Source organism: Schistocerca nitens, chromosome 3, assembly GCF_023898315.1.
Source record: "Schistocerca nitens isolate TAMUIC-IGC-003100 chromosome 3, iqSchNite1.1, whole genome shotgun sequence".
NCBI lineage: Eukaryota > Metazoa > Arthropoda > Insecta > Orthoptera > Acrididae > Schistocerca > Schistocerca nitens.
This window is the reverse complement of record NC_064616.1, coordinates 797,744,202-797,760,378: the sequence shown is the minus strand read 5'-3', so window position 1 is coordinate 797,760,378 and position 16,177 is coordinate 797,744,202. Positions and strand designations below refer to the sequence as shown.

Sequence of the window (16,177 nt, the reverse complement as noted above, 5' to 3'; positions counted from 1 at the left end):
ACGAAAGAACAAGATCAATTTCTATAACAGGAACCAGATGGACTACGATGGGTTAACTTCCGAGCAGAAGGCGCGTGTTGCAGTACGTATAGTCGTACTGTGGGAGATTAGTAAACACGGCGCCTTTGAAGCTATCACATGCCGCACACTACATCAACGAACGGAAGAGAGATCGCATAACTCTTTCATAATAATAAGAACGTCATGTCATATATTCAAGAGCGTTTCATAAAATAAAAATGTTAATTTAAATGAAAGTAGGTAACTGCGAAACTCGCGTCAAAGATATTATACCCCCATCTGGCGGCTTCTATGTGTATGTACTATGGAAGAGGGAATTTTGTCGTGTGCTACGGTGGTTACTTTGCTGTCAAATGTTGTATGTCAACAGTAATGTGACTGAGTGGTCTCGCGTTTGGGTACTTCTTGCAGGTTATTGCGTGTGATAACGTTGGTTTATTCCCGTTGTTATAACATAACGGGACTGTGTCGTGTTGTGGCGTAGTGTTTGTCGCTTTGATGTTAAACGAAATAGTACGAGAGAACGTTATTTCTTTGATATGAATTGGGTTTTCATGCTGTATCTGCTATTTACTGCCCTTCATGTTGTTTCATTGGATAAAAATGGCTACTGTTCGTCTGACAGATTTGATGACGATGACAAATGCCCGAAATTCCCATCCTCCAAGGTTAAAGGTACGGTATTTTAGTACTTTAAGGTACTTTATTTTGAGCTGTTAGCCAGGATATGAGGATTAGTGTAGAAGCTGTATGCTTCCAGTTCCACGCATTTTTAAGATATGTGCAGTAAATTTCGTCCGTAACATAAATTGATAAACTGCTTCAAAAGTTTCGGCGTTTTATTTAATCTTGGGTTGTTACTGTGAGATGGACGTCTCAGTACTTTGTACGTTTTAATAACTTTTACGACGATAATAACAAGAAAATGCAATTTGTACTCTTGTCTATCTTTATATCCTCATTTTGTGTCTTAAATAAAACGAAAATATTATTTGGAAATTGAGAAGCAAAGAAAACAACTGCCGTTCAGGAGAAAAAGTATGTTTTTGTTATCACTGTATGCTGTAGAAATATTGTGATCATCCCGTTGGATATTCAATAGCTATGTTGTTGTCAACATGACTGCCAGTTACGCGAAAAAAAATAAAGTGATTGTAAACTCTATAAAAAATCTTTACCCTTGCGATACACTCTTTTGTACTAGTACGAAACTATAGCTACAACATCATAATATATTTACTTAGCACTTTCTCAACTGTATTTGTACATTATTCTCAGTAAACCATAACGATACCAAGTACCCTTTATTTGCATCTTTTCACCACCTGTGTATTGTACTGTCATTTCATAAACAAAAGGAACAATTTTCTGAATTCCTCCATAAATACCATATTTTTTCTTGTTTTGTATTCGAGGGAAAACGGCAATTTGTAAGTTACAGAAGTGCACAAAATTGTGATCCTAGTCTTCACACTGAAGTAGTGCCACCTGTCTTGGTGTACCTCTATTTGATTGTCTTTAATACTCTTTTGCCAGTCAGTCAAATCTTCCATTAATTGTAAAGTTGACATTCAGACCTCGGTCTCCTGCCCATATACAGTTGGCAAGTATAACTCATATAAGTGGCTGTTAAAAGTAAACTACAAAAAACTTTTTGTGTAATCTCCATCACATGGTCAACATTACATCTGCTTTCCTCTATACACAAAAAAATGCTGCATAGTGGAGGACACGTGGTGCTATTATAACTATTATACCTCATCACAATTTGTGCTTCGTTCATGATACTGGGAAAAAGCAGTTGCTCACATTCCTTTAAATGTTCCCTCGTTTCACTGATGTTTGCCATTGTGGTACTTTCATAATTTGTGTGATGTAGTAAAATGTTCATAAGGTTGCTCAGTGGTGCCATATTCCCGAAATTTTAATGGTACATAGTTCCTTTCTTTTAGTGTCTTGGAATTTGTTGTGCATTTCTATAATCCTGTGGGACTGACAAAGAGAACCACCCATAGATCTTTGCTAAGTAAAGGAGTTTGGTTAAATTCATGGTACTCCCTGGGAATTTTCATTGATAGGTCTGTAAGGGTAGTGCACACAGTCTTGTAAGGCCTCTTAATGAACTACTTTGGCCTGAATAAGTAGGGCTAGCTCCATTGTTTGAAAAGCTGACATCTAGATGTTGCCATTAGCACAGGATTCCCTTTTTCTGTTGAAATTCTACAGACATCCTTCCTTTGCTCATATCTTGAATGGCATTAATAACAATATGTTTTTGTGATTCATTGTGAACTATACATGCTTTCTAAAGAAATATCTCAGTGCTTGTGCAGTTCTCTTTCATAATGTAAAGACAGATCACCACAGGTTATTATTTGTTTTTATTGTTATGAGGGGCTCTTCACATATTCGTGCAATAAAAAGCAGTATTACTTGTTTCGCTCTGCCAGCAAGAGAATGACTTCAAAAGTTCTCCATCTGATTGTAACACACCACCAGGCTACGAGTATCTAAAGATGCTCTTGTTGACAGAGCGAAACTGGTAATAAAAAGCAGACAATAAGCCATCTGGGGGCGACCGAAGCGTCGGATCCCACCCGTCACCTTTGACCCGTGATGTAAGGTTGTTGTGGTGTGTATCGTCACGACGGCGCGGAATTTAGTTTGTGAGAGTGGCGTTTGTAGGTGTCATTTTGATACGATCAGTGGTGTGTTAGGTGATGTTTTTGGTTTAGTTTGAGAGTGTGGTGTCGTGTGTGAATTTTGGTAAATTGCTTTTTTTATGTCTTTGGTAGGTATGGCTATGACTGACAGGGTCAACAGTTTTCGGTTGTTGGCTATGATGGGGGACAGTGCATTGTCTCTAATAAAATTTCTTCAACTATTCGGATTTTTGGATGAGTTGTGAAGGGTTCAGTATGTCCTGAAGAAATGAGGCTTACTTAAAGTTCTGGCGTCTCGCAACAGGGATGGGTGTATGTGGAGATGTCGTAAGGATAACAGGTCAAGGAAAGTGTTCGATCCCAATGTGTGGTTTTTTGTATTGGTGTTGGGAGATGTTTTTGAGCTATATAGGTCAAGGGAAGTGTTCGATCCCAATTTATGAGATTGGGAGCTGCTCTTGAGCTATATTGTTCAACTATATAGGCCAAGGGAAGTGTCCGATTCCAGATGATACTGTGTTTAGTGGTATTTGGGGAGTTTTGTGATGTCGGTTTTTATCGTCGTTTTGCGTGGTTTTGTATGGGGGTGGATGTCTAAATTTGTTTATATTTAGTTTGTCCCCACCTGAAAACCCCCTATTTCCCGCACTTGTCCCGTTAGTGTCATTAGGCTTTTTGTGGAATGTGTGTGTGTGTGTGTGTGTGTGTGTGTGTTTGTTTTTCGATGTATTTTCGTCCTCATAATGTGTACGTAACGACTTTATATGCACCATATTGGAATCGTGGTTTGTGGTCGTTTCCGCCATATTTGTGACGTCGGGTCAAAGCAGGCGGGCGGGATCGGTCGCTTCCGTAATTCCGCAGTCTGTGGTGGTTTGCCTCTCCAATAAATCCTGACACTTGCTGTTTTTCCTGCGGGTGGTGCTTCTGTTTGCTAAATTTTCTTATTATTGTTAGTTACTGTGCCATCTTCATTTTCAATGAAATTTGATGTGTATCAAACAAAAATTTGTTTTATCTTCATATTTTTTATTTCTCACTTGTTTGAAAAACATTTCTGTATAGTTTTTTCCATTTAAATATATATATATTATCACTTTCTGGTTATCATTTGTTTTAAACACACGTTTTTTCTATAATACTTATATTAATATCAGCATTTTAAGGTTTGTAGCATTTACTACATTCAATTTAAAATTATCAATAACACATCAAATGAAAGAGTAACCAAAACAGTTTTAATTACAAGTGTTCAATGTGAGTACCATTCACCATACAGCACACATTGAGCTGCTAGGCCAGTTCTTCCCTAACATTGATCAGTGTTGCAACAACTGCTTCAGTCCCGTTTGTTTAATTGGGTAGATCAGCAGGTAGTGGAAGCACATATGCGTGATCCTTTATGAACAGCCAAAGGTATCGCAGGATGTCAGATTGAATGAATGTGGAGGCCATGCAAAACAGACTGTGTCATCCAGCCCATTGCAGCCAATCCGATGGTCAGGTACTTCACCATTTAACCAGTTGTGTACTCAGTTATGTGAGTCAGGTGTGCACATCATGTTGCTGCCAAATAAGGTTCTATGGTTCAGCTTCTTCTAATTGAGGAAAGAGCCATCAGCTACAGTTGCTTCACCCTTAAACTTTCTGTCAAGATATGGCACAAATAACATTCAATTTAGGGGTGTCTCGTTGCAACTATACCGTGTCGTGGGGATTTGTATTGTGTGTGTTTACATTTCGACTTAGGTGAAGTGTCAATCACTGAAGATGGCACGATTCAGATAATATTCATCATCATGAAGCAACATTTCATTTTCAAAATTGGCACACTAACCATAGGCTGTAGGTTTAGAACTTTAACAACTGTAAACGATAAGGACATAGTTGTAAGCGTCTCCATAAGTTTCCACACTCACGTCACTGGAATTTCAAATTCAGGACTAGCTTTCGTAACTGATTTCATAAGACTGACTCACTTGTTCAGCGTGTCCTTCAGCCACTCTTGGTCATTTCACACTGTTTCCTTTGCAGAGACAGCAGATCTCTTCAGGCTCCGCCGTGCGGGTCCGAGGGTTAGAATAGGCCCGAGGTATTCCTGCCTGTCGTAAGAGGCAACTAAAAGGAGTCTCCCACTTTTCGGCCCCTAACGCTTTGTGGGACAGGTATTTGACGCCCACTTAACTTAGCTTCCCCATCTTTGTCACCTTAAGGAAAAGCAGTGGCGGCACCTTAATATTATTTGATGCCTGAGCCACACCAACTGGGGTGCTGATCTTCTTACACTACTGCAGCTGTACAAAGCCCTCATACAATCTCATATTGACTGTGGTTCTACATTGCCCTCCACTCTGTGCTTGCTGGACCCTATCCGCCACTGTGGATTTTGGCTTGCAACGGGAGCCTTCCGAATGGGGCCCGTTAATAGCATCCTTTTGAAAGCTGGCTTTCTTCCATTGCGGCTCCAGTGGCAACTATTGCTTGCAAATTATACCACCGACATTCATATTTTGCCTCGACATCTGAATTAGGCCTACCGTCTCCTTTTTTCTAACACGGCAATCCATCTACCGCAACGGTGGCCCAGAACTGGGAATCCCCTTGCCGTCCGTGTCCGTTCGCTTCTTAATGAACTTGACGTTTTCCCCCTACCACCTTTCCTGCGGGTCCATTTCTGTACAGCTTCACGGTCCATACCTTAGCCACGACTTTGGCTAGAGCTATCGCAAGGCCCAAAAGACTCCATTCAACGTGAGGCCCTCTGCCGGCAATTACTCTCTCTTCTCGGTGAGTTCCAGGACTCAGAAATAGCCTACGACGAGGGATCGATGGTCGACAGTTTTGCTGGCTTCAGTTACCTTCACATTGGATGTACTGAACAGTGCTCCTTGCCGGATGGCTGCAGTGCTTTCACTACAGAGTCGATAGCCATCTATTGTGCCCTTGAGCATATCCGCTCTTGCGCTGGTGAATCTTTTTTCATCTGTAGTGACTCCTTTAGCAGCCTACAAGCTCTCAACCAGTGGTTCCCTCGACATCCTTTGGTAATGACTATTCAGGAGTATCTTTATGCCCTCAGGAACAGTGGACATTCAGTGACTTTCATTTGGATCCCAGGAATCTCGACATACCAAGTAGTGAACTTGCTGACAGCCTGGCAAAAAAAGACTACCAATAAACCAACTCTGGAGATTGGCCTGCTGGAGATTGATATCTGATCGGTCTTCTTCTGCAAAGTTTTCGCGATCTGGGATACTGAATGGCACACCCTCAGTACCCCAAACAAACTCCATGTTATCAAGGAGACAATGAATGTGTGGTGGTCATCCATGCAATCCACTTGCAGGGACTCTGTTGTCCTTTGCCAGCTCGGCACCAGCCATACTTGGCTAACACATGGTCACCTCCTCCGTCGCGAGGACCCACCTTGCTGTCGTCGCGACTCCTGTATATCTGTCGTCTGCCTCTTGTTGGATTGCCCAATTTTAGCTGCTCTGCAGTGGACTTATAACCTTCCCAGCACTCTACCTACAGTGTGGGCAACAATGCCTCAATGGCCGATTTAGTTTTACTTGTCTTTTAGTTTGTCTTTTCCCTATGTGTGTTCTTCTCGCGTTGTCTTTTATGCTGGTGATTTTAGTATGTTGCAGAGTGACTGGCTCATTGTTTTTTATCCTTGTGATCAGCCAGCCCAATCCATCTGCTATGTCATTTTACTGCCTTCCTGTACCTTTCCTTTTAGTGTATGTCTCCCCCTTTTGTTTCGCTTCTTTCTTTTCTCTTTCAGTGTGGATCCCTGTCTGTTTTACCTCCGTTTACTTCCCTCAACTCCTTTGTTTTTAATTGTTTTACCTTGAGACTTGTTTTCTTGAGGAACAAGGGACTGATGACCCTGTAGTTTGGTCCCTTTATACCCCAAACCAATCAATCTCTTCAATCTGATGATACCATCTACAGATGTTATCACTTGGAGGATTACAGTGGAACGTAAAATGGAATGCATGTTGCACTGTAACTACAGATTCACCCCTTACAAACTGTAAAACACAAAAAGCTTTCTTTTCACAAGTAACTGTTTTTGCTACTAGCACTTGCTAACAGAATACACAGGAAACAGTGCACGCACTCTGGCACGATGATACAAACAATACTGTTTTACCGTTCTTTCATTTGAGCTCCCTGCCGCCATTGGATAAGCAACAGCCAGCAGCAAATTGTACTCTTAGCTCACTTATTTGTTTCATAGTTTAATTCTTAATATCTTTGCATGTTTTTGGGTACTTGTATAGTTTAATTCACAAATTTCAGGCGTATTATAGTATTTGAGAGTTTTAGTACCTGTATAGTGTAAATTTGCATAGTCATCAGTCATCTGTTTGTTTTTGAATGGCTTTTGAGATGAAAGAGATGGAAAAAAAATTGTTAGGTATGGATAGGGACTGCACCTGTTGTGTACGGATTCAGGGGGAATTGGCCACAGTCTGTAAACAGCTGGAAGCTGTGGTGGCCGTGGTCGACAGGCTCCAGGCTGTTGCCCTGGGCCGCGGTGACATTGGGACACCCAAGGCAAGCACTTTGGCGCTTCTGGAACCTGTAGCATCACCTGGGATCTCTGATGCCACTGCACCCTCAGATTCAGACGTCCCTGCCAGTCGACACGTGGCGGGGTCGCAAATCCCTGGGTGGAAGGTGAAAGTTGGTGCTGGCCGCAAGGCTGTACCCTTACGCCTCTGTAACAAGTTTGAGGTACTGCCCACTGCTGGAAGTACTTCTGAGCCAGCAAGGGTGGCCTCGCCTGTTGCGGTAGTGGCCGGTCTTCCTGAGAGGTTCGGACAAGCACAGAGGGTGGGATTGCTTGTCATTGGGAGCTCCAATCTTTGGCGGGTGATGGAGCCCCTGAGGGATATGGCAGCTAAGGGTGGGAAGAAAGCCAATGTGCACTCAGTGTGCATACCGAGGGGAGTCATCCAAGATGTGGAAAGGGTCCTTCTGGATGTCATGAAGGGTACAGGGTGCAGCCAACTGCAGGTGGTGGCTCATGTTGGCATTAATGACGTGTGTCGCTATGGAACAGAAGAGATTCTCTCTGGTTTCTGGTGGCTATCTGAGTTGGTTAAGACTGCCAGTCTTGCTAGCAAGATGAAGGCAGAGCTCACCATCTGCAGCATCGTCGACAGGAACGACTGTGGACCTGTGGTACAGAGCCGAACGGAGGGTCTCGGACACTTTTGCAGCCGTGTAGGCTGCAGATTCCTCGACTTGCGTCATAGGGTGGTGGGGTTTCGGGTTCCGCAAAATAGGTCAGGTGTCCACTACACACAGGAGGCGGCTACACGGGTAGCAGGGATTGTGTGGCGTGTACTGGGTGGTTTTTTAGGGTAGACAGTCTTGGGAAAGATCAAAAAGGGCTCCAGTCTCGAAGGGTACATGGCAAAGAAACGACAAGAATTGACCAAGCAACAGTTGGTATTGTAGTTGTAAATTGTCGTAGCTGTGTTGGAAAAGTAACAGAGCTTCAAGCGGTGATAGAAAGCACTGAAGCTGAAATTGTTATAGGAACCAAAAGTTGGCTAAAGCTGGAGATAAATTCTGCCGAAATTTTTACAGAGGCACAAACAGTGTTCAGAAAGGACAGATTAAATAAAGTAGGTGATGGTGTGTTTGTGTATGTTGGTAGTAGTTTATCTTGTAGTGAAGTTGAAATAGATGGTTCCTGTGAATTACTATGGGTAGAGGTTATACTCAACAGCCGTACCAAAATAATAATTGGCTCCTTCTACCACCCCCCAACTCAGATGATACAATAGCTGAATGGTTCAAAGAAAACTCGAATCTCATTATAAATAAGTACCCCACTCACACAGTTATAATTGGTGGAGACTTCAATCTACCCTCGATTTGTTAGTGAAGATACATGTTCAAAGCCGGTGGTAGACAGAAAACATTTTCCGAAATTGTACTAAATGCTTTCTCTGAGAATCACTTTGAACAATTAGTTCATGAGCCCACATGAATTGTAAATGGTTGCGAAAACACACTTGACCTCTTAGCCACCATACAGGGATTAATGAACAGAAGGTCATTGTAGCGGGGCTCAAAACCATATCAACCAAAACCACTAAAAATAAACGCAAAATATATCTATTTAAAACAGCAGATAAAAATTCACTTGATGCCTTTCTAAAAGAGAGTCTCCATTCCTTCCAAACTAATTATGTAAGTGTAGACCAGATATGGCTCAAATTCAAAGATAAAGTATCGACAGCAATTGATAGATTCATACCGCGTAAGTTAATAAGAGACTGGACTGATCCACCATGGTACACAAAACACATCAGAACACTGTTGCAGAAGCAACGAAAAAAGCATGCCAAATTTAGAAGAACGCAAAATACCCAAGACTGGCTAAGTTTCACGGAAGCTCGAAATTTAATGCAGACATTAATGCGAGATGCTTGTAATAGTTTCCACAATGAGACATTGTCAAAATATGGTAGAAAAGCCAAAGAGATTCTGGTCATATGTAAAGTACACCAGTGGCAAAAAACAGTCAATAGTGTCACTGCGCAATAGCGATGGAAGTGTTACCGATGATGGTGCCACTAAAGTGCAGTTACTAAATACAGTTTTCTGTAATTCCTTCATGAAAGAAGACAAAGTAAATATTCCAGAACTTGAAACCAGAACAGCTGTTAGCATGAGTGGCATAAAAGTAGATATCTTAGGTGTTGCGAAACAACTCAAATCACTTAAGAAAGGCAAGTGTTCCAGTCCATATGGTATACCAATCAGGTTCCTTTCAGAGTATGCAGACACAATAGTGCCTTTCTTAGCAATCATATACAATGGCTCACTTGACGAAAGGTCTGTTCCTAGAGACTGGAAAGTAGCACAGGTCACACCAATATTCATGAAAGGAAATAGGAGTAACCCACTGAATTGCAGACCCATATCACTGACCTCAAGTTGCTGTAGGATTTTGGAGCATATACTGTACTCGAACATTATGAATCACCTTGAAGAAAATTACTTATTGATACATAACCAACATGGATTCAGAAAATATCATTCTTGTGCAACACAGCTAGCTCTTTATTCCCATGAAGTAATGAGTGCTGTCAACAAGGAATCTCAGATCGATTCCATATTCCTAGATTTCCGGAAGGCTTTTGATACTGTTCCTCACAAGCTACTATTAATCAAATTGCGTGCATATGGAGTATCGGCTCAGTTGTGTGACTGGATTCGTGATTTCCTCTCAGAGAGTTCACAGTTTGTAGTGATAGACGGTATCTCATCAAGTAGAACAGAAGTGATATCTGTTGTTCCACAAGGTAGTGTCATAGGCCCTCTGCTGTTCCTGATTTACATATATGATCTAGGTGATAATCTGAGCAGCCCCCTTAGATTGTTTGCAGATGACACTGTAATTTACCACCTAGTAAAATCATCAGACAATCAATTGCAATTACAAAATGATTTAGAGAGAATTTCTGTATGGTGCGAAAAGTGGCCATTGGCACTAAACAAAGAAAAGTGCGAGGTCATCCACATGGGTACTAAAAGAAATCTGATAAATTTTCAGTATACGATAAATTGCACGAATCTAAGGGCTGTCAATTCGACTAAATACTTAGGATATATAATTACAAGCAACTTAAATTGGAAAGACCAATAGAAAATATTGTAGGGAAGGCGAAACAGACTGTGCTTTGTTGGCAGTACACTTAGATGATGCGACAAATCCACTAAAGAGACAGTCTACATTACACTTGTCCATCCTCTGCTGGAATATTGCTGTGCGGTGTGCGATCCTTACCAGGTAGGATTGATGGAGGACATCGAAAAAGTGCAATGGAGGGCAGCTCGTTTAATGTTATCGCGCAATAGAGGTGAGAGTGCCACTGATATGATAGGCGAGTTGGGGTGGCGGCCACTGAAACAAAGGCGGATTTCTTTGCGGTCAGATCTGTTTACGAAATTTCAATCAACAACTTTCTCTTCCGAATGTGAAAATATTTTGTTGACACCCACCTACGTAGGAAGAAATGATCATCATAGTAGAAATAAGAGAAATCAGAGCTCGAACAGAAAGATTTAGGTGTACCTTTTTCCCACGCGCTATTTGAGAGCGGAATGGTAGAGAAGTAGTATGAAAATGGTACGATGAACCCCCTGCCAGGCACTTAAGTGTGGATTGCGGAGTAACCATGTAGATGTAGATTATTTCTAATTGTAAGCATGAATGTAATAAATGCTACAAATCCTCCACACCCTGATATTCATTTTGAAATGCCTGGTACCTGTGGCCTATTTGTGTGTACCTGTATAATCCTCATTTTCTAAGCTGCTGAATTTATACCTTAATTAACCCTCGTATTATTCCGTATTCTTCCAAGGTTTGATCTTACCAGTTCCTTTTCCTATTGCTTTTTTGTGGAAGAATGTGTGAAGGACAAACATGTTGTAGAAACTTCAAAAATGTGATGCCACAGAACAGTACTGAAGGTTAAGTGAATTAGCTTATAACTGAAGAACAGTTATTGAATCAAATCAAGGAGTAAAGAAATTAATCTTGCTATTTTTGGATTTATATAGTCTTGATACCAAAATTTATGCCTCTTGATCTCTTTCCTCAGTTATGTCTGTAGTTCTCTTATACTACAGCTACACAACCTGTGCACTTTAAGATCACATGTGTTCATTTTGTACTTATTTGCTACTATGTGGGGGACTTCAAAAGGTAAGTTACACATGTCACCCCACACTAAGACCAAAGCGCAACAAGAGTGGCACAGTTTTTTATTTTTTGTATTAACTCATCAAGTTCCGTAGGACCAAATTGAGTAGCAAATCTCCAAGGTCATGGAACGTGTCAGTACATGGAATTACAACATAAAAGTAATAACAGACAAAAATAAATGTTCATGAACCTTAAAAAAGTCAGTCCATAAGTTTAAGTAAACACTATCAGGAATACAGTAAAAATCAGCTTAATTTTTCAAGGAACTCCTCGACAGAATAGAAGGAGTGACCCATGAGGAAACTCTTCAGTTTTGATTTGAAAGCGCGTGGATTACTGCTAAAATTTTTGAATGCGAGTGGCAGTATTGAAAATGGATGCAGCAGTATACTGCACGCCTTTTTGCACAAGAGTTAAGGAAGTCCGATCCAAATGCAGGTTTGATTTCTGCCAAGTATTAACCGAGTGAAAGCTGCTTATTCTTGGGAATAAACTAATATTGGTAACAAGAAACAGAATAAGGAATATACGTATTGAGAGGCCAATGTCTAAATACCCAGACTCGTGAACAAAGGTCGACAAGAGGTTCGTGAACTAACACATCTTATTGCCCGAACCGCCCGTTTCTGAGCCAAAAATATCCTTTTAAAATGAGAAGAGTTACCCCAAAATATAATACCATATGACAATAGCGAATGAAAATAAGCAAAGTAGACTAATTTTCGTGTCGAATGATCACTCACTTCTGATACCGTTCGAATAGTAAAAATGGCAGTATTAAGTCTTTGAACAAGATCCTGAATGTCGGCTTTCCACGACAGCTTACTATCTATCTTAACACTTAGAAATTTGAACTGTTCAGTTTCACAAATCATACGCCCATTCTGTGAAATTAAAAGATCAGGTTTTGTTGAATTGTGTGTTAGAAACTGTAAAAACTGAGTCTTACTGTGATTTAGTGTTAGTTTATTTTCTAGAAGCCATGAACCGAGGTCATGTACTACACTATTTGAAACCGAGCCAATGTTGCACACAACATCCTTTACTACCAAGCTAGTGTCATCAGCAAACAGAAATATTTTGGAGTTACCTGTAATACTAGAGGGCATATCATTTATATAAATAAGGAACGGGAGTGGCCCCAACACTGATTCCTGGGGCACCCCCCACTTGACAGTACCCCACTCAGACCCCACATCACAGCCGTTACCAACATTGTGAATAATGACCTTTTGCTGACTGTTGCTAAAGTAAGAGGTTAACCAGTTATGAGCTGCTCCCCGTATTCCGTAATGGTCCAACACCTGGAGCAATATTTTGTGATCAACACAATCAAATAAATGCCTTAGTTAAATCAAAAAATATGCCAAGTGTTCGAAACCTTTTGTTTAACCCATCCAGTACCTCACAGAGAAAAGAGAATATAGAATTTTCAGTTGTTAAACGATTTCTAAAGCTGAAGTGTACATTTGATAGCAAATTGTGTGATATAAAATGATCAATTATGCTTACATACATAGCCTTTTCAATAACTTTTGCAAACACTGATAACATAGAAATAAGTCTAAAATTATCTTCATCATCCCTTTCTCCCTTTTTATAAAGCGGCTTTACTATTGAGTACTTTGATTGCTCAGGAAACTAACCATTCCTAAAGGAAAAATTACAAATATGGCTAAATACAGGGCTAACATGTGCAGCACAATACTTCAATATTCTGCTAGGCACTCCCTCATAACCATGAGAGTCCTTAGTCTTCAGTGATTTAATTATTGACTCAGTCTCTCTCCCTTGTCTGTATCACAGAGGAGTATTTCAGACATCAATCTCGGAAAGACATTTTCCAAGAGTGTTATATGATCCCATGTAGAAGCTAAATTTTTACTTAATTCACCAGCAATGCTCAGAAAAGTATTGTTAAATACTGTACCTATATCTGATTTATCAGTAACAGAAATATTTTTACTATGAACTGACTTTATATCATCGACCTTGTGCTGCTGACCAAACACTTCCTTCACAACTGACCATATGGTTTTAATTTTATTCTGTGAATTAGCTATTCTCTTTGCATATCACATACTCTTTTCCTTCCTAATAACATTTTAAGCACCTTACAATACTGTTTGTAATGGGATACTGCAGCTTGATTGTTTTTGTATCATTCCTGCTTTGTTCTGCGTGATATCCTTATCCCACTAGTCAGCCACCCGGGCTGCCTATTACTGCTAGTATCCCGTTTAGAACGTTCTAATGGAAAGCAAATTTCAAAGAGCACGAGAAATGTGTTAAGGAAAGCATTATATTTATCATCTTATGTTATCGGCACTATAAACATCGCGCCACTCTTGTTTCTTGACAGGCTTAAAAAAACTCTCTATTGCTGTTGGATTAACTTTTTTATGTAGTTTGTAACTACATGTGATATTTGTTTGAGTAAAAAAGCCTTTTAGTGTTAAAATATGTGCATCATGGTCTGAAAGGCCATTGACTCTTTTACTAACAGAATGCCCATCTAGTAATGAAGAATGAATACAAATATTGTCTATGGCTGTGCTACTGTTCCCCTGCATACTAGTTGGAAAAAACACAGTCTGCATCAGATCACATGAATTTAGGAGATCTACCAACATCCTTTTTCTTGCACCATCATACACAAAATTTATATTGAAGTCCCCACATATAACTAATTTCTGATACTTCCTACAAAGTGAATCAAGAGCCCTCTCTAGCTTGAGCATAAATGCTCTGAATTCAGAGTTAGGGGACCTATAAACAACAACAATTAGAAGTTTAGTTTCATTTAATTTAACTGCCCCTGCACAACATTCAAATATTTGTTCAGTGCAGTGCCGTGATAGGTCCCTGGACTTAGAAGAAATACTGTTTCTTACATACATAGCCACTACCCCACCCTGCAAGGAACTCCTTGAAAAACAGTCAGCTAATCTGTATCCTGGTAAAGGAAGCCTCTGAATTGTTAAATTATTAAAGTGGCGCTCCGACATACCAATAATTTCAGGGTCAGCATCTGTAAGCAGTTCACTAACTTTATCTCTAATACCTTTTATATTTTGATGAAATATGCTAATTCCTTCTTTACTTGGAAACATGACATCCTCTGAAGGTGATCCCTTAGTTCGAAGGACTTCCTTTAATCAGGTTTACCGATCAGCTGACTTCAGTCTGAAAAAGTGCACCTCTAACATCAACTACTACAGGAATTTTTCTATGAGTGATCCCACTGTCACCTATAAGCTTTGCCGGCCTCCCCTTCCCATACCTATTGAGGTGCAGGCCATGCCTAGTGAAACCCAATCTACTGATAGACCCAACTGGCACCACTGAGATGTGACCCATGTCCTCTGCCATCAGCGCCCTCCCCAGCCCCATGTTAACGCGCCTAACAGCCGCATTAACGTGAGGTTGATCATGACGCTGAAACAGTTGCACGAAGTGCACATTAGTGCCACCAGTTTGGGTAGCTATCTTTACCAGGTCACCACCTACATCATATTTCCCGTCCCTATCGAGACTGTTCCCTGCTCCACCCACTATCACTACCTGATCCTCCTCCGTAAAATTCTTACATAACTCCCCTATGCTGTCAGTCACCTGAGCCAACCCTGCACTAGGCTTCAAAATGCTGGTGACCTGGTACTCACTCCCCAACGCTTCCTGCAACTGCTGGCCCACACCTCCACCTTGAGAAATACCTAGCAGCAGAACCTTCTTCTTTCTGCTAGACTTTGCGACTAACCTAGGCCTCCTAATTGTTGAGGACTGCTGCATGTTCCTTACATCTACAGCTACACAAGGCTCCTCTCCACTCAACTCTAACTGTTGGTCATATCTATTGCATGTACGCAAAGTAAAACTGTCTGAATACCTCCTCTTCCTAGCTGCCTTCTTGCCAACTGCCAGTTCCCATTCCCCACCACCCTTCACTCTCCTCAACCTATCTAGTTCCTCCTTTGTGCATTGTAACTGCACTTGAAGGGCACTGATCTTACGCTCCTGCTCATCTGTCAACTTATTTCTACTACAGATTCTGCATTCCCAGGAGAGGATCTCGCTAAGATGACCACTGGCTTCCCAACTACATTCCCCCCAATGAAAATACTTTGAACAAATCCCACACCGTAACCCACTACTCACAAACCTACGACAGAGCCCACACTTCTCACTTATGGTAAAATTTTACAGTTCTGAAAAAAATATACGTCTACGTTACCAAAGTTCAGTTACACCAGTAGAACTATTTAAGAACTAACAATAATGGTCTCGAAATTCTCTGCCTATTGAGAAAGCAACTACTCGTGTTAATACTACTACACCACAGCTAATACCAGTACCAACAAAATTTCACAAAATTATTAGCTAAAACCAGCTACACAGTGTTAGTATAGAGTACATGTTTTGGGTTTCCTGCACACACACACACACACACACACACACACACACACACACACACACACACACACACAGTTCTGTTGCGATACATTTAACAGGTGCCTCACAGTGTGGGGCTGAAATGGCACAGGAACTGGAAATGTACTCCAAAGTTGGAGTAGGTGGGACAGTGCAGTTCTTGTGGGGAAAAGTCTAAATTGCACACAGATGCACCAGCGATGAGTATGTTCACGCAGTGGTTCTCAAATGACTCCATGACCAAGGGGCAGATTTCTATCATCAAGAAACTGAATGCTCTGCAGAACTATCTGACTGTTGGTCACAGAGACTTGGTGAT

The 16,177-nt window shown here is 40.9% G+C and overlaps 1 protein-coding gene across 1 annotated transcript in view; it reads left to right on the top strand.

The window, feature by feature from the left end:
- The first annotated feature begins 333 nt into the window (after nucleotides 1-333).
- LOC126249769 (O-glucosyltransferase rumi homolog) overlaps nucleotides 334-16,177 on the top strand; it is a 175,369-nt gene continuing 159,525 nt past the window's right edge. The window contains exon 1 of the mRNA XM_049951456.1: nucleotides 334-696. Within this exon, the coding sequence (XP_049807413.1) occupies nucleotides 561-696 (136 nt within the window). The 5' untranslated portion in view covers nucleotides 334-560. The remainder of the gene's footprint in view (nucleotides 697-16,177) is intronic.